The sequence below is a fragment of the Scyliorhinus canicula genome, chromosome 20, assembly GCF_902713615.1.
Source record: "Scyliorhinus canicula chromosome 20, sScyCan1.1, whole genome shotgun sequence".
Lineage (NCBI taxonomy): Eukaryota > Metazoa > Chordata > Chondrichthyes > Carcharhiniformes > Scyliorhinidae > Scyliorhinus > Scyliorhinus canicula.
This window is the reverse complement of record NC_052165.1, coordinates 95,719,674-95,744,982: the sequence shown is the minus strand read 5'-3', so window position 1 is coordinate 95,744,982 and position 25,309 is coordinate 95,719,674. Positions and strand designations below refer to the sequence as shown.

The 25,309-nt window shown below is 46.1% G+C and overlaps 1 protein-coding gene across 1 annotated transcript in view; it reads right to left on the bottom strand.

Annotated features, from left to right (window-relative positions):
- Positions 1-25,309, bottom strand: part of LOC119954817 (sporulation-specific protein 15-like) — a 522,687-nt gene that overhangs the window by 242,245 nt on the left and 255,133 nt on the right. Inside the window, exons 7-10 of the mRNA XM_038780358.1 lie at positions 13,652-13,702; positions 12,691-12,747; positions 10,147-10,230; positions 4,127-4,250 (exon numbers count right to left, since the gene is read on the bottom strand). Coding sequence (XP_038636286.1) covers positions 4,127-4,250; positions 10,147-10,230; positions 12,691-12,747; positions 13,652-13,702 — 316 coding nt within the window. The remainder of the gene's footprint in view (positions 1-4,126; positions 4,251-10,146; positions 10,231-12,690; positions 12,748-13,651; positions 13,703-25,309) is intronic.

Sequence of the window (25,309 nt, the reverse complement as noted above, 5' to 3'; positions counted from 1 at the left end):
CATCGTACCTGTAGTACAGGTCCTACCAGACATCACCTAATATAAGTGCAGCAGTGGTTTACCACAACCATGTCAGTGATGTCTGGGTTCACGCCAAGGGGCTGGTTTAGCTCACTAAGCTAAATCGCTGGCTTTTAAAGCAGACCAAGCAGGCCAGCAGCACGGTTCGATTCCCGTACCAGCCTCCCTGGACAGGTGCCGGAATGTGGTGACTAGGGGCTTTTCACAGTAACTTCATTGAAGCCTACTCGTGACAATAAGCGATTTTCATTTTCATTCATTTTCATGCCGGTCCAGGACACAGCCTGCCGTGCTTGCCTTTTGCATTTCTCGATTCCGAGTTGGCCTTCATGAATCCTGCGTAGCATCTCGGAGCGTAGAGTGGACGGAATGACAATTTGTACATTGCGTAGCAGGAGCCCATCAACCGCAGTCACCTTGGACTTGCTGTTTTGATATTGTGGACATTGTCCCCGTGTCCAACCATGCTGGAGTAGGTGCAGCACTCTCCGCAAGGTTGTGTCTTTCTGCGTCACTTGTCAAATTTGTCAGAGCTTCTCATCAGAAGCAGGAAGATTTTCCGTACAGAGCTGTGTTTGGGCCTCAATTTCTCTGATGAATGCTGGTGGTGAGCTGTCTGTGTCGATTGATATGGACAGTGCGTTGGCAATGGCGAGAGCTTTTCCCGGGGTGTAGACTAGGGTGAAGTCATACCTTTGCAGCTTCATCATGATGCTTTGCAGACGAGGTGTCATTTCGTTCAGATCCTTGTCTATGATGTGGACTAATGGTTTGTGGTCTGTTTCCACGATGAATGTGGGAAGGCCGTATACGTAATCGTGGAAATTCAGAATCCCTGTGAAGAATCCAAGACATTCTTTCCCGCTTTTTGGTATCTGCAGTCTGTTGCAGTCATGGGCCTGGATGCGTATGCCACCGGGACCCAGTCAAATTGGTTGTTCTGTTGGAGAAGAACGGCGCCAATCCCGTCCTGACTATCATCAGTGGAAATCTTGGTGGGCCTGGTTGGATCGAAGAAGGCGAGGGTCGATGCCTTCGTCAGTTGCTGCTTGAGATCCACTCAGTCTGGTGACGTTGCGTCCACTCAAAATCAGTGGTCTTTCGTATTAGGTTGCGTTAGGCTGCTGTCCTCGTGGATAGATGTGGGATGAACTTGCCCAGGAAATTGACGAAGCCCAGAAATCGTAGCACCGCCTTTTTGTCGTGTGGCGTTTTCATGCTCTGTATTGCAGCAATCTTCGCCTCATCTGGTCTGACGTCCTGAGATGGTGTCACCCAAGAAGTTTACAGACGTCTGTGCAAATGTGCACTTTGCTCGGTTCAGTTTCAGACTGTATTGATGAATCCTTCGAAACACCTTCTTCAGGCGACAGATGAGGTCTTCTTCTGTGGTGGACCACATGATTATGCCGTCCACATAGACTCTGACACCATCGATACCCTCTGTAATTTGCTCCATTATCCTGTGGAATATTTCTGATGCAGAGATAATGCCAAAGGGCATGTTATTGAAGCAGAAACGTCCAAATGGTGTGTTGAACGTGCACAGCAATCTGCTCGAGTCCTCGAGCTGTATCTGCCAAAATCCCTGCGAGTTGTCGAGTTTGGTGAAGGTGCAAGCATTCGCCATCTCGGCCGTGATCTCTTCACGCTTGGGGATGGAGTAGTGCTCCCTGCTAACATTCTGGTTTAGGTCCTTTGGGTCTATGCATATGCAAAGATCACCAGAAGGCTTCTTAACACAGACGATAGAACTGACCCAGTCTGTTGGCTGTGTGGCCCGCGAGATGATGCCTTGTGACTGTAGTTTTTCGAGTTCTGATTTGAACTTCTCTCGTAACGGAGCTGGAGCCCTCCTGGGCAGATGAAAGACGGGTTTGGTGTCTGTTTTCAGCAGAATCTTGTATTGGCAGGGTAAGGTACCCATGCCTTTAAATACATTGGGGTATTCCTGCAGTATGCAGTGGATTTCATCTTCCAGACCTGATGTATCCTGAGTGTGCATGTACCAGCCGCAAATCTTTGCTGGCATGAGCGCCTAGCAGTGAAGATTTATCGTTGTCCACGATCTCGAATCGTAGCTGCTTGCGTATCATCTTGTTGTCTACTTGGAGATGGCATGATCTCTTTGAGGCGATCTGATTGCCATTGTAGTCCTTCAGCCTACATGCAGGGGGTATCATTTCATGGTCTCCTGGAATCGAGTGGAGATCTTTGCTAGTGCGGAGGTTGGCTGAGGCCCCAGTGTCAAGCTTGAACACTGACGGAAAGTAGTTGAATTGCACAGTTGCGGTCGATTCACTGCTGGAGTCGATCATGTTGACCAGTTAAGGAGTGGTGGCCGTTGCGCAAGGTTCCTCAATTTTTTCGATCATTTCCATGAGAAGCGTGTTTTCGCAGCCAAAATTGTCCTCGTCTGATTGTCATGTGAGAGTACCTTTAAGAAATGGATGTTTAAGCAATGTACCTTTAAGAAATAGAGCAGCTCATATTACTGAAGTGATGTCAGAGGGGGGAGCTGAGCTGAGATCACTTCTGCTTTTTTGCAGTGTTTAGTTTCAGTTTGAGAGAGCAGCTGAAAAGTGCCTGGCTGGTTTGCTGAGAGCTGCATGGAGAAAAAGAGCTTGGGTGTGTCTGTGTTTGCAGTGAGCTGGACCTGCTGTGATCTCTGCCATGAAAGACTATCTCTGAATCATTTGGGTGATTTAAACTAATAATAGTAATGTCTTTAACCTGATGTGTTTCTGTTTAAAGGTGTTAAGTCTTTTGGAGGTTTGAAGGAACAGTTTGAGGGATTATTTAGTGTTGTATTATTTTCGGGGTTATATTTGAAGTAAGGGGTGTTAAGGGATCCAATGTTTAGTTAAAAGATTTAGTTGAGTTCATGGAATAAACATTGTTTTGTGTTCAAAAACCCACATGTCCATAATTGTAATACCACACCTGGAGACCAAGCCGTGTGCTTCAAAAGCAACAATACATTAAAGGGAGAGGTTGATTGAACTCCATGATACATTTTGGGGTTCTGAAAACACCGCTCCCATAATACTGATGAATAATCACCATTGTTTTGTTTGTACTCCGTTGATTCTACATTTCTTACGTTGAGGTTCATTTGTTTTTGTCTTGTGGTTCTCATTTGCAGCGCAGCCCTGCATTGTGAGGCAAAGTTGTTGTGTTTTCCACATTTTAAACACTGGGCGAAATTCTCCCAGAGGCCTGACGTTGTTGTGAAACCCGGAGAGGTTCACGACAGTGTTGGAAGCCCCTCCCGGCACCCTATTCTACCCTCCACAGAGGGGATAGGAGGGCCGCGCGGGGAAATTTGGCCGTGGGGCCTTATCGCTGGCGTCAAGGCCCGGTGCGCCGAAAATGACGTGGCTGACGCGCCTAATGACGTCAGCTGCGCATGCGCAGGTTGGTCAACGCCAACCCGCGCATGTGCGGTTGCCGTCTTCCCCTACCAAGATGTGGCAGCTTGATCTTGCTGGGTGGCGGAGGGGAAATAGTCCGTCCAATTGAGATGCCAGCCCGACGATCGGTGGGCACCAATCGCGGGCCTGTCCCCTCCCGACCACAGTCGTGGTGCTCATTCCCTTCTAGGCGCACCACAAGCCCCAAACGGGCATATCACGCCGTTTTCACGACGGCAGCGACCAGGTGTGGTTGCCGCCGTCATGAAATGGTTACGAACGGCAAGGCCGCTCGGCCCATCGGGTCGGAGAATCGCCGGTCGCCGTTTATCAAATCGTGACATCCCATATTGGGGGTGGGGGGGTGGGGGGGAGAATCGCGGGAGGTGCGAGAGCGGACCTCCCACGATTCTCCCACCCATCGTGAGGAGTGGAAATTTCCACCCACTGTTTGCCAAAAGCCAGACATTGCCCTTTTAAGTGCGTGTGACCGCAGCGGTGACACGTCATGATGCTGTCTCTCCATGTTTGCGCATACGCAGAAGGCTTTTCATCTGTTTCAGATTTTCGGGTGAACGGCGCATGCGCGTGTCCCGCGTCATGGTGTACGCGTGGGCCGGGTATCACAGTGCGTTAGATACACTGACCATTCCCCTCTGAGACTGGGTGCCACAGTTTTTTAAATCACTCACCCATTAAGCGCCCTGTTGAGGTGCAAGCAATCGTTTTTCCTGGATGCGGTAATAAAAAGCATTGGGACGTTGAAAGTTGCTTTTCAATGAATGGCTGGTCCTGAGTCTTGGAATTCTTAAGTTTCTGCAAATAAAAATTTGAAATAATTGTGAATCGCCCTTGTGATAGTCACCATTAACTGTATATTAGATGTAGTACGGTAAGGCTCCTGTACTGGAGGGACATGGGTAAATCCCTGCCTGCTGGCTCTGCCCAGGAGGCGGCGTATGAATGTGTGTGCTCCCCGGGGCTGCAGCCATTATGGTAGCAGCTACAGGACGCAACACATCTCTGTTCAATAAAGCCTCGATTATTCACTATTCTCATCTTGGTAGTAATTGATAGTGCATCAGCCCTGAAACACTTACTCTATCTCCACTGGCATTAATCCAGCTCCCTCACACTATCACTCAGTAACCACTCTCCCCCAGCACCCTGTGTTACTGACTGTATCTCTACTGATGTTAATCCAGCTCCCTCACACTGTCACTCAGTAACCCCTCTCTCCCCAGCACCCTGTGTTACTGACTGTATCCCTACTGATGTTAATCCAGCTCCCTCACACTGTCACTCAGTAACCCCTCTCCCCCAGCTCCCTCACACTATCACTCAGTAACCCCTCTCTCCCCAGCACCCTGTGTTACTGACTGTATCTACTGATGTTAATCCAGCTCCCTCACACTGTCACTCAGTAACTCCTCTCCCCCAGCTCCCTCACACTGTCACTCAGTAACTCCTCTCCCCCAGCTCCCTCACACTGTCACTCAGTATCCCCTCTCCCCCAGCACCCTGTGTTACTGACTGTATCTACTGATGTTAATCCAGCTCCCTCACACTGTCACTCAGTAACTCCTCTCCCCCAGCTCCCTCACACCGTCACTCAGTAACCCCTCTCCCCCAGCTCCCACACACTGTCACTCAGTAACCCCTCTCCCCCAGCTCCCTCACACCGTCACTCAGTAACCCCTCTCCCCCAGCACCCTGTTACTGACTGTATCTCTACTGATGTTAATCCAGCTCCCTCACACTGTCACTCAGTAACCCCTCTCCCCCCAGCACCCTGTGTTACTGACTGTATCTACTGATGTTAATCCAGCTCCCTCACACTGTCACTCAGTAACCCATCTCCCCCAGCTCCCTGTGTTACTGACTGTATCTCTACTGATGTTAATCCAGCTCCCTCACACTGTCACTCAGTAACCCCTCTCCCCCAGCACCCTGTGTTACTGACTGTATCTACTGATGTTAATCCAGCTCCCTCACACTGTCACTCAGTAACCCCTCTCCCCCAGCACCCTGTGTTACTGACTGTATCTCTACTGATGTTAATCCAGCTCCCTCACACTGTCACTCAGTAACCCCTCTCCCACAGCACCCTGTGTTACTGACTGTATCCCTACTGATGTTAATCCAGCTCCCTCACACTGTCACTCAGTAACCCCTCTCCCCCAGCACCCTGTGTTACTGACTGTATCTACTGATGTTAATCCAGCTCCCTCACACTGTCACTCAGTAACCCCTCTCCCCCAGCACCCTGTGTTACTGACTGTATCTCGATTGATGTTAATCCAGCTCCCTCACACTGTCACTCAGTAACCCCTATCCCCCAGCACCCTGTGTTACTGACTGTATCTCTACTGATGTTAATCCAGCTCCCTCACACTATCACTCAGTAACCCCTCTCCCCCAGCACCCTGTGTTACTGACTGTATCTACTGATGTTAATCCAGCTCCCTCACACTGTCACTCAGTAACCCCTCTCCCCCAGCACCCTGTGTTACTGACTGTATCTCGATTGATGTTAATCCAGCTCCCTCACACTGTCACTCAGTAACCCCTCTCCCCAGCACCCTGTGTTACTGACTGTATCTCGATTGATGTTAATCCAGCTCCCTCACACTGTCACTCAGTAACCCCTCTCCCCAGCACCCTGTGTTACTGACTATCTCTACTGATGTTAATCCAGCTCCCTCACACTGTCACTCAGTAACACCTCTCCCCCAGCACCCTGTGTTACTGACTGTATCTCCACTGGCATTAATCCAGCTCACTCGCACTATCACTCAGTAACCTCTCTCCCCCAGCACCCTGTGTTACTGACTGTATCTCTACTGATGTTAATCCAGCTCCCTCACACTGTCACTCAGTAACCCCTCTCCCCCAGCACCCTGTGTTACTGACTGTATCTCTACTGATGTTAATCCAGCTCCCTCACACTGTCACTCAGTAACCCCTCTCCCCCAGCACCCTGTGTTACTGACTGTATCTCTACTGATGTTAATCCAGCTCCCTCACACTGTAACAAAGTAACCCCTCTCCCCCAGCACCCTGTGTTACTGACTGTATCTCTACTGATGTTAATCCAGCTCCCTCCCACTGTCACTCAGTATCCCCTCTCCCCCAGCACCCTGTGTTACTGACTGTATCTCTACTGATGTTAATCCAGCTCCCTCACACTGTCACTCAGTATCCCCTCTCCCCAGCACCCTGTGTTACTGACTGTATCTCTACTGATGTTAATCCAGCTCCCTCACACTGTCACTCAGTAACCCCTCTCCCCCAGCACCCTGTGTTCCTGACTGTATCTCTACTGATGTTAATCCAGCTCCCTCACACTGTCACTCAGTATCCCCTCTCCCCCAGCACCCTGTGTTACTGACTGTATCTCTACTGATGTTAATCCAGCTCCCTCACACTGTCACTCAGTAACCCCTCTCCCCCAGCACCCTGTGTTCCTGACTGTATCTCTACTGATGTTAATCCAGCTCCCTCACACTGTCACTCAGTATCCCCTCTCCCCCAGCACCCTGTGTTACTGACTGTATCGCTACTGATGTTAATCCAGCTCCCTCACACTGTCACCCAGTAACCCCTCTCCCCCAGCACCCTGTGTTACTGACTGTATCCCTACTGATGTTAATCCAGCTCCCTCACACTGTCAGTCAGTAACCCCTCTCCCCCAGCACCCTGTGTTACTGGCTGTATCTCTACTGATGTTAATCCAGCTCCCTCACACTGTCACTCAGTATCCCCTCTCCCCCAGCACCCTGTGTTACTGACTGTATCTCTACTGATGTTAATCCAGCTCCCTCACACTGTCACTCAGTATCCCCTCTCCCCCAGCACCCTGTGTTACTGACTGTATCTCTACTGATGTTAATCCAGCTCCCTCACACTGTCACTCAGTAACCCCTCTCCCCCAGCACCCTCACACTGTCACTCAGTAACCCCTCTCCCCCAGCTCCCTCACACTGTCACTCAGTAACCCCTCTCCCCCAGCACCCTCACACTGTCACTCAGTAACCCCTCTCCCCCAGCACCCTGTGTTACTGACTGTATCTCTACTGATGTTAATCCAGCTCCCTCACACTGTCACTCAGTAACCCCTCTCCCCCAGCACCCTCACACTGTCACTCAGTAACCCCTCTCCCCCAGCTCCCTCACACTGTCACTCAGTAACCCCTCTCCCCCAGCACCCTCACACTGTCACTCAGTAACCCCTCTCCCCAGCACCCTGTGTTACTGACTGTATCTCTACTGATGTTAATCCAGCTGCCTCACACTGTCACTCAGTAACCCCTCACCCCCAGCTCCCTCACACTGTCACTCAGTAACCCCTCTCCCCCAGCTCCCTCACACTGTCACTCAGTAACCCCTCTCCCCCAGCTCCCTCACACTGTCACTCAGTAACCCCTCTCCCCCAGCACCCTCACACTGTCACTCAGTAACCCCTCTCCCCCCAGCACCCTGTGTTACTGACTGTATCTCTACTGATGTTAATCTAGCTCCCTCACTCTGTCACTCAGTAACCCCTCTCCCCCAGCACCCTGTGTTACTAACTGTATCTCTACTGATGTTAATCCAGCTCCCTCACACTGTCACTCAGTAACCCCTCTCCCCCAGCACCCTGTGTTACTGACTGTATCTCTACTGATGTTAATCCAGCTCCCTCACACTGTCACTCAGTAACCCCTCTCCCCCAGCACCCTTGTTACTGACTGTACCTCTACTGATGTTAATCCAGCTCCCTCACACTGTCAGTCAGTAACCCCCTCCCCCCAGCACCCTGTGTTACTGACTGTACCTCTACTGATGTAATCCAGCTCCCTCACACTGTACTCAGTAAACCCCTCTCCCCGCACCCCTGTGTTACTGACTGTATCTCTACTGATGTTAATCCAGCTCCCTCACACTGTCACTACAGTAACCCCTTCTCCCACAGCCACCCTGTGTTACTGACTGTATCTCTACTGATGTTAATCCAGCTCCCTCACACTGTCACACAGTAACCCCTCTCCCCCAGCACCCTGTGTTACTGACTGTATCTCTACTGATGTTAATCCAGCTCCCTCACACTGTCACTCAGTAACCCCTCTCCCGCAGCACCCTGTGTTACTGACTGTATCTCTACTGATGTTAATCCAGCTCCCTCACACTGTCACTCAGTAACCCCGCTCCCCCAGCACCCTGTGTGACTGACTGTATCTCTACTGATGTTAATCCAGCTCCCTCACACTGTCACTCAGTAACCCCTCTCCCCCAGCACCCTGTGTTACTGGCTGTATCTGTACTGATGTTAATCCAGCTCCCTCACACTGTCACTCAGTAACCCCTCTCCCCCAGCACCCTGTGTTACTGGCTGTATCTCTACTGATGTTAATCCAGCTCCCTCACACTGTCACTCAGTAACCCCGCTCCCCCAGCACCCTGTGTTACTGACTGTATCTCTACTGATGTTAATCTAGCTCCCTCACACTGTCACTCAGTAACTCCTCTCCCCCAGCACCCTGTGTTACTGACTGTATCCCTACTGATGTTAATCCAGCTCCCTCACACTGTCACTCAGTAACCCCTCACCCCAGCACCCTGTGTTACTGACTGTATCTCTACTGATGTTAATCCAGCTCCCTCACACTGTCACTCAGTAACCCCTCTCCCCCAGCTCCCTCACACTGTCACTCAGTAACCCCTCTCCCCCAGCACCCTGTGTTACTGACTGTATCTGTACTGATGTTAATCCAGCTGCCTCACACTGTCACTCAGTAACCCCTCTCCCCCAGCACCCTGTGTTACTGACTGTATCTGTACTGATGTTAATCCAGCTGCCTCACACTGTCACTCAGTAACCCCTCTCCCCCAGCACCCTGTGTTACTGGCTGTATCTCTACTGATGTTAATCCAGCTCCCTCACACTGTCACTCAGTAACCCCGCTCCCCCAGCACCCTGTGTTACTGACTGTATCTCTACTGATGTTAATCTAGCTCCCTCACACTGTCACTCAGTAACTCCTCTCCCCCAGCACCCTGTGTTACTGACTGTATCTCTACTGATGTTAATCCAGCTCCCTCACACTGTCACTCAGTAACCCCTCTCCCCCCAGCACCCTGTGTTACTGACTGTATCTCTACTGATGTTAATCCAGCTCCCTCACACTGTCACTCAGTATCCCCTCTCCCCCAGCACCCTGTGTTACTGACTGTATCTCTACTGATGTTAATCCAGCTCCCTCACACTGTCACTCAGTAACCTCTCTCCCCCAGCACCCTGTGTTACTGACTGTATCTCTACTGATGTTAATCCAGCTGCCTCACACTGTCACTCAGTATCCCCTCTCCCCCAGCACCCTGTGTTACTGGCTGTATCTGTACTGATGTTAATCCAGCTCCCTCACACTGTCACTCAGTAACCCCTCTCCCCCAGCACCCTCACACTGTCACTCAGCAACCCCTCTCCCCCAGCTCCCTCACACTATCACTCAGCAACCCCTCTCCCCCAGCTCCCTCACACTGTCACTCAGTAACCCCTCTCCCCCAGCACCCTCACACTGTCACTCAGCAACCCCTCTCCCCCAGCTCCCTCACACTATCACTCAGCAACCCCTCTCCCCCAGCACCCTGTGTTACTGGCTGTATCTGTACTGATGTTAATCCAGCTGCCTCACATTGTCACTCAATAATTCTTCTATCTTGATTTGTTTACCTTTAAAACTTCATCCAGGTATTTCATCCCAGCCTCCTTGCCATGGGTGTCAGCATACCAGTCACGAACTAAGATATCCAAATGCTGGTCCAAGAGGAAACAGGCAGTTAAAATGAAAATAGAGACCATTTCTCAGTGTATCTTTACCTGCACCGGAACTGTGTGTGAACGAGACAGACTGTGTGTGAGAGACTGTGTGAGTGTGAGAGATTGTGTTTGAGAGAGACTGTGTGTGAGTGAGTGAGATAGAGTGTGTGTGAGAGAGTGTGTGTGACAGTGTGAACAAAGAAAGGTACAGCACAGGAACAGGCCCTTTGGACCTCCAGCCTGCGCCGACCATGCTGCCTGTCTAAACTAAATGTTGTTTGTTTCTGAGATATGGGGAGGAATAGTTCAGCTTTTGAGAGGCACATTGCAGTTCACGAGAAATGTGAGTATTCAGAACAGCTGACGTTTGATTATGAGGTATGCAAGACAAACAGCACCCACACGTACCTGTCTAAACTAGCCCCATTATACATGTTCCTTGCCCGATTTCTACATTAGCAAGGGTTTAGCCCTTAAACACATGAAAAAGTACTTGCAGCCATATTATTGTTTTGGAAATATATACAGTTTTAACAGCATGCTTTTACAATACCAACTCTGACAGAGAAACGTGAGATCTTGGTTTTAAATGTCTTCATAAACACAAGTAGTGAAGAGTTTAAAAATGTCTGGGGCGGCTCACTCCGATTCATCCTCCAACATCTCTCAGACTCAGGCGTTCCGTGGACCACAGCAGCAACATGTCCCACACACATTGTTCATCAGTCTCCAACTGAGCCAGTCTCCGTGGTTTTAGTTGAGACGGATGTGGCCTTAGTGGTTCAAAAGGTTGCAGGTTCACACCATGGGCAATTAACAGAGTGCTTCCCTCCAACTTTGTCTACACCTTCACCATACCTGCCTCCTTCTGTCCCTCCAACAGTCCTTATTGAGTGGCTAATGACTATTTACTCAAATTTCAGCACGGTAACATGATGGTTAGCACAGATGCTTCACAGCTCCAGGGTTCCAGGTTCGATTCCCAGCTGGATCACTGTCTGTGTGGAGTCTGCATGTTCTCCCCTTGTCATGTGAGAGTACCTTTAAGAAATGCATGTTTAAACAATGTACCTTTAAGAAATGGAGCAGCTCATATTACTGAAGTGATGTCAGAGGGGGGAGCTGAGCTGAGCTCACTTCTGCTTTTTGGGAGTTTGGGTTTCAGTTTGAGAGAGAGCAGCTGAAAAGTGCCTGGCTGGTTTGCTGTGAGCTGTTTGAAAAGTGGAAGCCGGTTTGAGGAGAAAGCTTGGTTTTGTTTGTTTTGCAAAAAGCTGCAAGAAGAAAACACAGAACTAGTCTGTTGATGTCTGAAAATCCAAAGACTATAAGTATTGAATGTAACCTCATGTCTGCTGTTAAAGATGAAGTATTTTGGAGGTTTGAAGGAACATTTTGAGGGATTATTTAGTGTTGTATTATTTTCGGGGTTATCTTTGAAGTAAGGGGTGTTAAGTGATCCAATGTTTATTTAAAAGGTTAAGTTGAGTTCGTGGAATAAACATTGCTTTGTGTTTAAAAACCCACGTGTCCATAATTGTAATACCACACCTGGAGACCAAGCCGTGTGCTTCAAAAGCAACAATCCATTAAAGGGAGAGGTTGGTTGAACTCCATGATACATTTTGGGGTTCTGAAAACACCGCTCCCACAACATTCGGAAAAACAGTCAGTCGGGTCGGATGACCCCTCTGTCGTACGCTGCCTGGACCTGTTTATGGCAGGGTTTGGCCAGGAGCAGTATCACAACAAGGTCCTCCTCCTTTCCCGCCCTCTCTGCATCCGGCCCGCCTTCTTGAGATCACAAGTGCCATCTGGTCCAAATAGGACCATTTTGGAGTCATGGATGGTATTGGCCGCAAACTGAACACCCGCCGCCACGCAATGCACCACTTGTAAGGTGCCCACTTCTATGCCACCCAGTGCTTCAGCGATCCTCGACATCCAGGCAACCACAGCCCATTCCTCCCCGGCCTTTGTCTTATTCATAATTTCAGGCTCTCAGCCGTGATGTGATGCCTGTCTTAGGCAACAATACACGGTGGAGAACAGAAAGGTCATGTTTTTCAATTGCTACCTTTGTCTTCACTGGGTGTAATCAACAAACTCAGCACCAAGCTGTAGGTAGAGACAGGGACTTGTCTGCCGCTCAAGTGGTACAAATACCCATACCCCAATGGGAGGGGTTCTCCTGATGTCCTTGAACCCAAAATCTGTCCCTCAATAAGCACTGCTGAAAAACATCTGGACCATTATCATATTGCTGATTGTGGGATCTTGCTGTGTGCATATTGGCTGCCTAGGTTCCTACATTGCAATGGAAAATACACTCTAAAACTAGTTCATTTTCTGTGAAGCACTTTGGAACATCTTGAGGCTGTGAAAGGCACTATGAAAATGCAAGGATTCTTTTCTCTCTCTTACAGTTCAATATGAATGAGATGAAGGAGGCTCCGATACCTGAATGGGATCCAAGTTGAGAACCTCTCCAACCTTTTGGGCCACATCAAGAAAAATCTGGAAAGAAAGCAGAAAATGTTGGCAACCATCGAGTCACTCCCTCCCATCAACCTCATTAACCCCACAGATCCCATGCTGCAATTTGGGTTATCCAGGCACTGCTACCTGTCCAGTCACGGTGACCCGACTGTCAAGGTATTGACCCTACTTTTGACTGTCCCACAGAAGCACATCTATTGTCCTGTCTTTCTAGAATAACCTGTGGGGGACTGATCCTGTAAGGATTAGTCAAGGAATTTAAGCAGGACAGCAAAGTCTATGATTCAGCCGACAGAGGACGATAATGTTGTGACATCACAAGGTAAATTATAATTTATATTTGCTTTAAATCACTCCCTCGACCCTGCTACCAGCATCCCCCACTGTCCCAGAAGTTAATAACAACACCCCCTTCAGCCCCCAGAGATTCTTAAAGTGAGAGCCCAGGAGATCTTTGGAGGTACAATAATTAATTTTCAAAAATTTGCCAGTAGCCTTTGGTATGTATTTAAGCCCTGCCTGCCTGACGTTACTCATGTGAGTTGTGCTAATCCTGGCACAATCCACGTCTGGTCTAACTGAGCAGGTAGAGGCAATCTCCTGCTCCATGTGGCAGTGAGAATCAGTCTCACACTGGGAAAGATTAATAAACTCAGCGAGGAAGCCCTCAATGAAGCCTGAATCTCTCCTTCTCTGTCAAACAATTAGTCTCCCACTGTGAGAGATTAACTCAATGAGGAATGAAACCTGGACCTCTCCTGCCATTATGGGGATGAGAATCAGCGTTCCAGTGGGAGAGATTAACTAACTCAGTATTGAGGCCTCAAATGAATCCGGTCTCCTGCTCAATGAGGTTGTGACTGAATAAACACTTGTTTCCACAATTAATTTGTCTAACAGTGAATAGAGACTAAAAGCCAACCTCTAAAAATTCCAGGTCAGTCTGGTTAATCTTCGATGAAATATTAAATATCTGAAAGACAACAAAATGGGAGAGTAAAGAAACAAAATGAGCAATGATCAGGATTCACACTCAGAAAGTATTACTCTGTCAAAAGGTTACACTAACAGTTAAACCTATAGCGAGTATCACGCTGACAGTAAATATACACCGAAAAGTGCCACATTGACTGAAATTATACACACCGAGAATTGCTAACTGCAGTAACACAACCCTGAGTGTCCCTAACTGTAATAATACACCCCAAGCTTTACTAACTATAATAATACACCCAAGTGTCACTAACTGTAATAACACCAACAGCGTCACTAACTAATAATACAACAGAGTACCACTCACTGTAATATCACACCCCGAGTGAAACTGACCGTAATAATATAACCCTGAGAGTCACTAACTGTAATAACACACCGAGTGTCACTAACTGTAATAACACAGCCAGAGAGTCACTAACTGTAATAACACACCCAGAGAGTCACTAACTGTAATAACACACCGAGTGTCACTAACTGTAATAACACAGCCAGAGAGTCACTAACTGTAATAACACAGCCAGAGAGTCACTAACTGTAATAACACAGCCAGAGAGTCACTAACTGTAATATCACACCCAGAGAGTCACTAACTGTAATAACACACCCAGAGAGTCACTAACTGTAATAACACACCCAGAGAGTCACTAACTGTAATAACACAGCCAGTGAGTCACTAACTGTAATAACACACCCAGAGAGTCACTAACTGTAATAACACACCCAGAGAGTCACTAACTGTAATAACACACCCAGAGAGTCACTAACTGTAATAACACACCCAGAGAGTCACTAACTGTAATAACACAGCCAGAGAGTCACTAACTGTAATAACACACCCAGAGAGTCACTAACTGTAATAACACACCCAGAGAGTCACTAACTGTAATAACACACCCAGAGAGTCACTAACTGTAATAACACACCCAGAGAGTCACTAACTGTAATAACACACCCAGAGAGTCACTAACTGTAATAACACAGCCAGAGAGTCACTAACTGTAATAACACAGCCAGAGTGTCACTAACTGTAATAACACAGCCAGAGAGTCACTAACTGTAATAACACAGCCAGAGAGTCACTAACTGTAATAACACACCCAGAGAGTCACTAACTGTAATAACACACCCAGAGAGTCACTAACTGTAATAACACACGCCAGAGTGTCACTAACTGTAATAACACACCGAGTGTCACTAACTGTAATAACACACCCCGAGTGATACTGACCGTAATAATACAACCCTGAGTGTCACTAACTGTAATAACACACCGAGTGTCACTAACTGTAATAACACACCGCGTGTCACTAACTGTAATAATACAACCCTGAGAATTACTAACTGTAATAACGGACCGAGTGTCACTAACTGTAATATCATACCCCGAGTGATACTGACCGTAATAATACAACCCTGAGAGTCACTAACTGTAATACCACACCGAGTGTCACTAACTGTAATAACACACCGAGTGTCACTAACTGTAATATCACACCCCGAGTGATACTGACCGTAATAATACAACCGTGAGTGTCACTAACTGTAATAACACACCGAGTGTCACTAACTGTAATAACACACCCAGAGAGTCACTAACTGTAATAACACACCCAGAGAGTCACTAACTGTAATAACACACCCAGAGAGTCACTAACTGTAATAACACACGCCGAATGATACTGACCATAATAATACAACCCTGAGAGTCACTAACTGTAATATCACACCCCGAGTGATACTGACCGTAATAATACAACCCTGAGAGTCACTAACTGTAATAACACACCGAGTGTTACTAACTGTAATAACACACCGAGTGTCACTAACTGTAATATCACACCCCGAGAGTCATTAACTGGAATGTAACAAGGAATACACCCCGAACATCACTATAAGTTCATAAGGTACAGGAGCAGAATTAGCTAATTTAGCCCATCGAGTCTGCTCTGCCATTTTATCATGGCTGATCTTAGAATTTACAGTGCGGAAGGAGGCCACCGGCCCTTACAAAGAGCACCCAACTGAAGCCCGCGTATCTATCCTATCCCCGCAACCCAGTAACCCCCACTTAACAAGTTTTGGACACTAAGGGCAATTTAGCATGGCCAATCCACCTCACCCGCATAACTTAGGACTGGGAGGAAACCGGAGCACCCGGAGGAAACCCACGCAGACATGGGGAGAACATGCAGACTCCGCACAGACAGTGACCCAGCGGGGAATCACACTTGGGACCCTGGAGCTGAGAAGCAACTGTGCTAACCATTAAGCTCCCATGCTGTCCCTGATATGTTCCTCATCTGCTACCTACAGTGCTACTACCAAGAGCTGGATTGCAAAATCAGCCAGAGCATCTCCTCCCTGGAACACATGATCCAGGAGCAGGAATAGACAATTTACCCTCCCGGGCCTAAACACCTACAATGTGATCATGGTTGATCCCATCCTGGCCTCAACTCCACCATCCTGCCCGTTCTCCACAACCCTTCAACCCATTCCCAATTAAAAATCTGTCTGACTCCTCCTTAAATTTATTCACTGTCCCAGCATCCACCGCAGTCCAGGATAGCAAATTCCACAGATTTACAACCCTTTGGGAGAAGTAGTTTCTCCTCAAATCTGTTTTAAATTTGCTACCTCTTATTCGAAGACTATGACCTCCCATTTTAGAATGCCCCACAACAGGAAGCATCCGCTCCACGTCTACTTTATCAATGGTAGCACAGTGGTTAGCAGTGTTGCTTCACAGCTCCAGGGTCCCAGGTTCGATCCCCGGCTTGGGTCACTATCTGTGTGGAGTCTGCACGTTCTCCCCGTGTCTGCGTGAGTTTCCTCCCACAAGTCCTGAAAGACGCGCTGTTCGGTGAATTGGATATTCTGAATTTTCCCTCTGTGTACCCGAACAGGTGCTGGAATGTGGCGACTAGGGGCTTCTCACAGTAACTTCATTGCAGTGTTAATGTGAGCCTATTTGTGACACTAACAAAGATTATTATTATTATTTTATCATCTTATATACCTCAATTTGATCCCTCCTCACTCTTCTAAACTCTCGAGAGTATAAACCTAAACTGTTCAATCTCTCCTCATACGACAAACCCCTCATCTCTGGAATCAATCTAGCCAACCTCCTCTGAAGTGCCTCCAATGCCACTATACCTTTCCTCAAATAAGGGGACTAAAAGAGTCTGCAATACTCGAGGTGTGGTCTCACTAATGCCTTGTACAGTTGCAGCAAACCCCTCCTTACCTTTATACTCAATTCCTTTTGCTAGAAATGCCAATGTTCCATGATCTGCTCTACCTGCATGCTTGTTTTCTGTGATTTATGCATGAGGACACCCAGATCCCTCTGCACCTGAGCACCCCGATTAGACAAGAAGTTGCCTTTCCATTTTTCGACCAAAATGCATGACCTCACACTTATCCATGTTAAACTCCATTTGCCACATTTTGGCCCACTCTCTTAACCTATCTATATCCATTTGTAAGGGTCTTATTTCCTCATTGCAAATTACTGTCCCACCTGTCACTAACTGTAGTAACACACCCCGAGTGTCACTAACTTGGTGTTGTGAGACATCTTACTGTTCCCATCCCAATCCAGCACTGGCATCACCACATCATAACTGTTAAAACACAACCCAAGTGACCCTGACTGTAATAATACACCCCGAGCGTTGCTAAATATAATAACTGATTAGCACTGTTGCTTCACAGTGCCAGTGACCCGGGTTTGATTCCTGGCTGGGTCACTGACTGTGTGTAGTTTGCACGTTCTCCCCGTGTCTGCGTGGGTTTCCTCCGGGTGCTCCGGTCTCTTCCCCCAGTCCAAAGATGTGCAGGTTAGGTGGATTGGTCATGATAAATTGCCCCTTAGTGTCCAAAGGTTAGGTGGGGTGACTGGGTTCTGTGCTGGGATCAAAATTTGGGCTCAGGTAGGGTGCTCTTTCAGGGGCCGGGGTAGAATTGATGGGCCTAATGGCCTCCTTATACACTGTAAATTCTATGATTCTACGATGACATACCAAGCATCACTAACTGTAATAACACAGCCAGAGTGTCACTAACTGTAATAACACACGCTGAGAGTCACTAACTGTAATAACACAGCCAGAGTGTCACTAACTGTAATAACACACCCAGAGAGTCACTAACTGTAATAACACAGCCAGAGTGTCACTAACTGTAATAACACACCCAGAGAGTCACTAACTGTAATAACACAGCCAGAGTGTCACTAACTGTAATAACACACGCATAGAGTCACTAACTGTAATAACACACGCCGAGAGTCACTAACTGTAATAACACACCCAGAGAGTCACTAACTGTAATAACACACGCCGAGAGTCACTAACTGTAATAACACACGCAGAGAGTCACTAACTGTAATAACACACCCAGAGAGTCACTAACTGTAATAACACACCCAGAGAGTCACTAACTGTAATAACACACCCAGAGAGTCACTAACTGTAATAACACACCCAGAGAGTCACTAACTGTAATAACACAGCCAGAGAGTCACTAACTGTAATAACACACCCAGAGAGTCACTAACTGTAATAACACACCCAGAGAGTCACTAACTGTAATAACACAGCCAGAGAGTCACTAACTGTAATAACACAGCCAGAGAGTCACTAACTGTAATAACACACCCAGAGAGTCACTAACTGTAATAACACACCCAGAGAGTCACTAACTGTAATAACACAGCCAGAGAGTCACTAACTGTAATAACACACCCAGAGAGTCACTAACTGTAATAACACACCCAGAGAGTCACTAACTGTAATAACACACCCAGAGAGTCACTAACTGTAATAACACACCCAGAGAGTCACTAACTGTAATAACACACCCAGAGAGTCACTAACTGTAATAACACAGCCAGAGAGTCACTAACTGTAATAACACAGCCAGAGAGTCACTAACTGTAATAACACACCCAGAGAGTCACTAACTGTAATAACACAGCCAGAGAGTCACTAACTGTAATAACACAGCCAGAGGTCACTAACTGTAATAACACACCCAGAGAGTCACTAACTGTAATAACACACCCAGAGAGTCACTAACTGTAATAACACACCCAGAGAGTCACTAACTGTAATAACACAGCCAGAGAGTCACTAACTGTAATAACACACCCAGAGAGTCACTAACTGTAATAACACAGCCAGAGAGTCACTAACTGTAATAACACACCCAGAGAGTCACTAACTGTAATAACACACCCAGAGAGTCACTAACTGTAATAACACACCCAGAGAGTCACTAACTGTAATAACACACCCAGAGAGTCACTAACTGTAATAACACACCCAGAGAGTCACTAACTGTAATAACACAGCCAGAGAGTCACTAACTGTAATAACACAGCCAGAGAGTCACTAACTGTAATAACACACCCAGAGAGTCACTAACTGTAATAACACAGCCAGAGAGTCACTAACTGTAATAACACAGCCAGAGAGTCACTAACTGTAATAACACACCCAGAGAGTCACTAACTGTAATAACACACCCAGAGAGTCACTAACTGTAATAACACAGCCAGAGAGTCACTAACTGTAATAACACACCCAGAGAGTCACTAACTGTAATAACACACCCAGAGAGTCACTAACTGTAATAACACACCCAGAGAGTCACTAACTGTAATAACACACCCAGAGAGTCACTAACTGTAATAACACACCCAGAGAGTCACTAACTGTAATAACACAGCCAGAGAGTCACTAACTGTAATAACACAGCCCAGAGAGTCACTAACTGTAATAACACACCCAGAGAGTCACTAACTGTAATAACACACCCAGAGAGTCACTAACTGTAATAACACAGCCAGAGAGTCACTAACTGTAATAACACAGCCAGAGAGTCACTAACTGTAATAATACACCCAGAGAGTCACTAACTGTAATAACACAGCCAGAGAGTCACTAACTGTAATAACACAGCCAGAGAGTCACTAACTATAATAACACACCCAGAGAGTCACTAACTGTAATAACACACCCAGAGAGTCACTAACTGTAATAATACACCCAGAGAGTCACTAACTGTAATAATACACCCAGAGAGTCACTAACTGTAATAACACACCCAGAGAGTCACTAACTGTAATAACACACCCAGAGAGTCACTAACTGTAATAACACACCCAGAGAGTCACTAACTGTAATAATACACCCAGAGAGTCACTAACTGTAATAACACACCCAGAGAGTCACTAACTGTAATAACACACCCAGAGAGTCACTAACTGTAATAACAGACCCAGAGAGTCACTAACTGTAATAACACACCCAGAGAGTCACTAACTGTAATAACACAGCCAGAGAGTCACTAACTGTAATAACACAGCCAGAGAGTCACTAACTGTAATAACACACCCAGAGAGTCACTAACTGTAATAACACACCCAGAGAGTCACTAACTGTAATAACACACCCAGAGAGTCACTAACTGTAATAACACACCCAGAGAGTCACTAACTGTAATAACACAGCCAGAGAGTCACTAACTGTAATAACACACCCGAGAGTCACTAACTGTAATAACACACCCAGAGAGTCACTAACTGTAATAACACACCCAGAGAGTCACTAACTGTAATAACACAGCCAGAGAGTCACTAACTGTAATAACACAGCCAGAGAGTCACTAACTGTAATAACACACCCAGAGAGTCACTAACTGTAATAACACAGCCAGAGAGTCACTAACTGTAATAACACACCCAGAGAGTCACTAACTGTAATAACACACCCAGAGAGTCACTAACTGTAATAACACACCCAGAGAGTCACTAACTGTAATAACACACCCAGAGAGTCACTAACTGTAATAACACGCCCAGAGAGTAACTAACTGTAATAACACAGCCAGCGTGTCACTAACTGTAATAACACACCCAGAGAGTCACTAACTGTAATAACAGACCCCGAGAGTCACTAACTGTAATAACACACCCAGAGAGTCACTAACTGTAATAACACAGCCAGAGTGTCACTAACTGTAATAACACACCCAGAGAGTCACTAACTGTAATAACACAGCCAGAGTGTCACTAACTGTAATAACACACGCCGAGAGTCACTAACTGTAATAACACACGCCGAGAGTCACTAACTGTAATAACACACCCAGAGAGTCACTAACTGTAATAACACACGCCGAGAGTCACTAACTGTAATAACACACGCCGAGAGTCACTAACTGTAATAACACACCCAGAGTGTCACTAACTGTAATAACACACGCCGAGAGTCACTAACTGTAATACCACATGCCGAGAGTCACTAACTGTAATAACACACGTCGAGAGTCACTAACTGTAATAATACAGCCAGAGAGTCACTAACTGTAATAACACACGCCAGAGAGTCACTAACTGTAATAACACACGCCGAGAGTCACTAACTGTAATAACACAGCCAGAGTGTCACTAACTGTAATAACACAGCCAGAGAGTCACTAACTGTAATAACACAGCCCGAGAGTCACTAACTGTAATAACACAGCCAGAGAGTCACTAACTGTAATAACACAGCCAGAGAGTCACTAACTGTAATAACAACCCAGAGAGTCACTAACTGTAATAACACAGCCAGAGAGTCACTAACTGTAATAACACACCCAGAGAGTCACTAACTGTAATAACACACCCAGAGAGTCACTAACTGTAATAACACACCCAGAGAGTCACTAACTGTAATAACACACCCAGAGAGTCACTAACTGTAATAACACACCCAGAGAGTCACTAACTGTAATAACACAGCCAGAGAGTCACTAACTGTAATAACACAGCCAGAGAGTCACTAACTGTAATAACACACCCAGAGAGTCACTAACTGTAATAACACAGCCAGAGAGTCACTAACTATAATAACACAGCCAGAGTGTCACTAACTGTAATAACACACCCAGAGAGTCACTAACTGTAATAACACACCCAGAGAGTCACTAACTGTAATAACACAGCCAGAGAGTCACTAACTGTAATAACACACCCAGTGCGACACTAACTGTAATAACACACCCAGAGAGTCACTAACTGTAATAACACAGCCAGAGAGTCACTAACTGTAATAACACACCCAGAGAGTCACTAACTGTAATAACACACCCAGAGAGTCACTAACTGTAATAACACAGCCAGAGAGTCACTAACTGTAATAACACAGCCAGAGAGTCACTAACTATAATAACACACCCAGAGTCACTAACTGTAATAACACACCCAGAGAGTCACTAACTGTAATAATACACCCAGAGAGTCACTAACTGTAATAATACACCCAGAGAGTCACTAACTGTAATAACACACCCAGAGAGTCACTAACTGTAATAACACACCCAGAGAGTCACTAACTGTAATAACACACCCAGAGAGTCACTAACTGTAATAACACAGCCAGAGAGTCACTAACTGTAATAACACACCCAGAGATCACTAACTGTAATAACACAGCCAGAGAGTCACTAACTGTAATAACACACGCCAAGAGTCACTAACTGTAATAACACACCCAGAGAGTCACTAACTGTAATAACACACCCAGAGAGTCACTAACTGTAATAACACACCCAGAAAGTCACTAACTGTAATAACACAGCCAGAGAGTCACTAACTGTAATAACACACGCCGAGAGACACTAACTGTAATAACACAGCCAGAGAGTCACTAACTGTAATAACACAGCCAGAGAGTCACTAACTGTAATAACGCACCCAGAGAGTCACTAACTGTAATAACACAGCCAGAGAGTTACTAACTCTAATAACACAGCCCGAGAGTCACTAACTGTAATAACTGACCCCGAGAGTCACTAACTGTAATAACACAGCCAGAGAGTCACTAACTGTAATAACACACCCAGAGAGTCACTAACTGTAATAACACACCCAGAGTCACTAACTGTAATAACACAGCCCAGAAAGTAACTAACTGTAATAACACAGCCAGAGTGTCACTAACTGTAATAACACACCCAGAGAGTCACTAACTGTAATAACACAGACCCCGAGAGTCACTAACTGTAATAACACACCCAGAGAGTCACTAACTGTAATAACACACCCAGAGAGTCACTAACTGTAATAACACAGCCAGAGAGTCACTAACTGTAATAACACACCCAGTGAGTCACTAACTGTAATAGCACACGCCGAGAGACACTAACTGTAATAACACACCCAGAGAGTCACTAACTGTAATAACACAGCCAGAGAGTCACTAACTGTAATAACACACCCAGAGAGTCACTAACTGTAATAACACAGCCAGAGAGTCACTAACTATAATAACACACCCAGAGAGTCACTAACTGTAATAACACAGCCAGAGAGTCACTAACTGTAATAACACACCCAGAGAGTCACTAACTGTAATAACACACGCTGAGAGTCACTAACTGTAATAACACACTCAGAGAGTCACTAACTGTAATAACACACCCAGAGAGTCACTAACTGTAATAACACACCCAGGGAGTCACTAACTATAATAACAGACCCCGAGAGTCACTAACTGTAATAACACACCCAGAGAGTCACTAACTGTAATAACACACCCAGGGAGTCACTAACTATAATAACACAGCCAGAGAGTCACTAACTGTAATAACACACCCAGTGAGACACTAACTGTAATAACACACCCAGAGAGTGACTAACTGTAATAACACAGCCAGAGAGTCACTAACTGTAATAACACACACAGAGAGTCACTAACTGTAATAACACACCCAGAGAGTCACTAACTGTAATAACACACCCAGAGAGTCACTAAATGTAAAAACAGACCCCGAGAGTAACTAACTGTAATAAAACACCCAGAGAGTCACCAACTGTAATAACACACCCAGAGTCACTAACTGTAATAACACACCCAGAGAGTCACTAACTGTAAGAACACAGCCAGAGAGTCACTAACTGTAATAACACACCCAGAGAGTCACTAACTGTAATAACACACCCAGAGAGTCACTAACTGTAATAACACACCCAGAGAGTAACTAACTGTAATAACACAGCCAGAGAGTCATTAAGTGTAATAACACAGCCAGAGAGTCACTAAGTGTAATAACACAGCCAGAGAGTCACTAACTGTAATAACACATCCCGAGAGTCACTAACTGAAATAACACACCCAGAGAGTCACTAACTGTAATAACACACGCCGAGAGTCACTAACTGTAATAACACAGCCAGAGAGTCACTAACTGCAACAATTAACCCAGAGAGTCACTAACTGTAATAACACACCCAGAGAGTCACTAAGTGTAATTACACAGCCAGAGAATCACTAACTGTAATAACAGACCCAGAGAGTCACTAACTGTAATAACACACCCAGAGAGTCACTAACTGTAATAACACAGCCAGAGAGTCACTAACTGTAATAACACACCCAGAGTCACTAACTGTAATAACACAGCCAGAGAGTCATTAACTAAAATAACACACCCAGAGAGTCACTAACTGTAATATCACAGCCAGAGAGTCGCTAACTGGAATATCACAGCCAGAGAGTCACTAACTGTAATAACACAGCCAGAGAGTCACTAACTGTAATAACACACCCAGAGAGTCACTAACCGTAATAACAGACCCCGAGAGTCACTAACTGTAATAACACACCCAGAGAGTCACTAACTGTAATAACACACCCAGAGAGTCACTAACTGTAATAACACACGCCGAGAGTCACTAACTGTAATAAGACTGCCAGAGAGTCACTAACTGTAATAACACAACAAGAGAGTCACTAACTGTAATAACACAGCCAGAGAGTCACTAACTGTAATAACACACCCAGAGAGTCACTAACTGTAATAACGCACCCAGAGAGTCACTAACTAATAACAGACCCCGAGAGTCACTAACTGTAATAACACACCCAGAGAGTCACTAACTGTAATAACACAGCCAGAGAGTCACTAACTGTAATAACACAGCCAGAGAGTCACTAACTATAATAACACAGCCAGAGTGCCACTAACTGTAATAACACACCCAGAGAGTCACTAACTGTAATAACAGACCCAGAGAGTAACTAACTGTAATAACACACCCAGAGAGTCACTAACTGTAATAACACAGAAAGAGAGTCGCTAACTGTAATAACACACCCAGAGAGTAACTAACTGTAATAACAAACCCTGTGAGACACTAACTGGAATAACACACGCCGTGAGTCACTAACTGTAATAACACACCCAGAGAGTAACTAACTGTAATAACACAGCCAGAGAGTAACTAACTGTAATAACACAGCCAGAGAGTCACTAACTGTAATAACACATCCCGAGAGTCACTAACTGAAATAACACACCCAGAGAGTCACTAACTGTAATAACACAGCCAGAGAGTCACTAACTGTAAACAATTAACCCAGAGAGTCACTAACTGTAATAACACACCCGAGAGTCACTAACTGTAATAACACAGCCAGAGAGTCACTAACTGTAATAACACACCCAGAGAGTCACTAACTGTAATAACACACCCAGAGAGTCACTAACTGTAATAACACAGCCCAGAGAGTAACTAACTGTAATAACA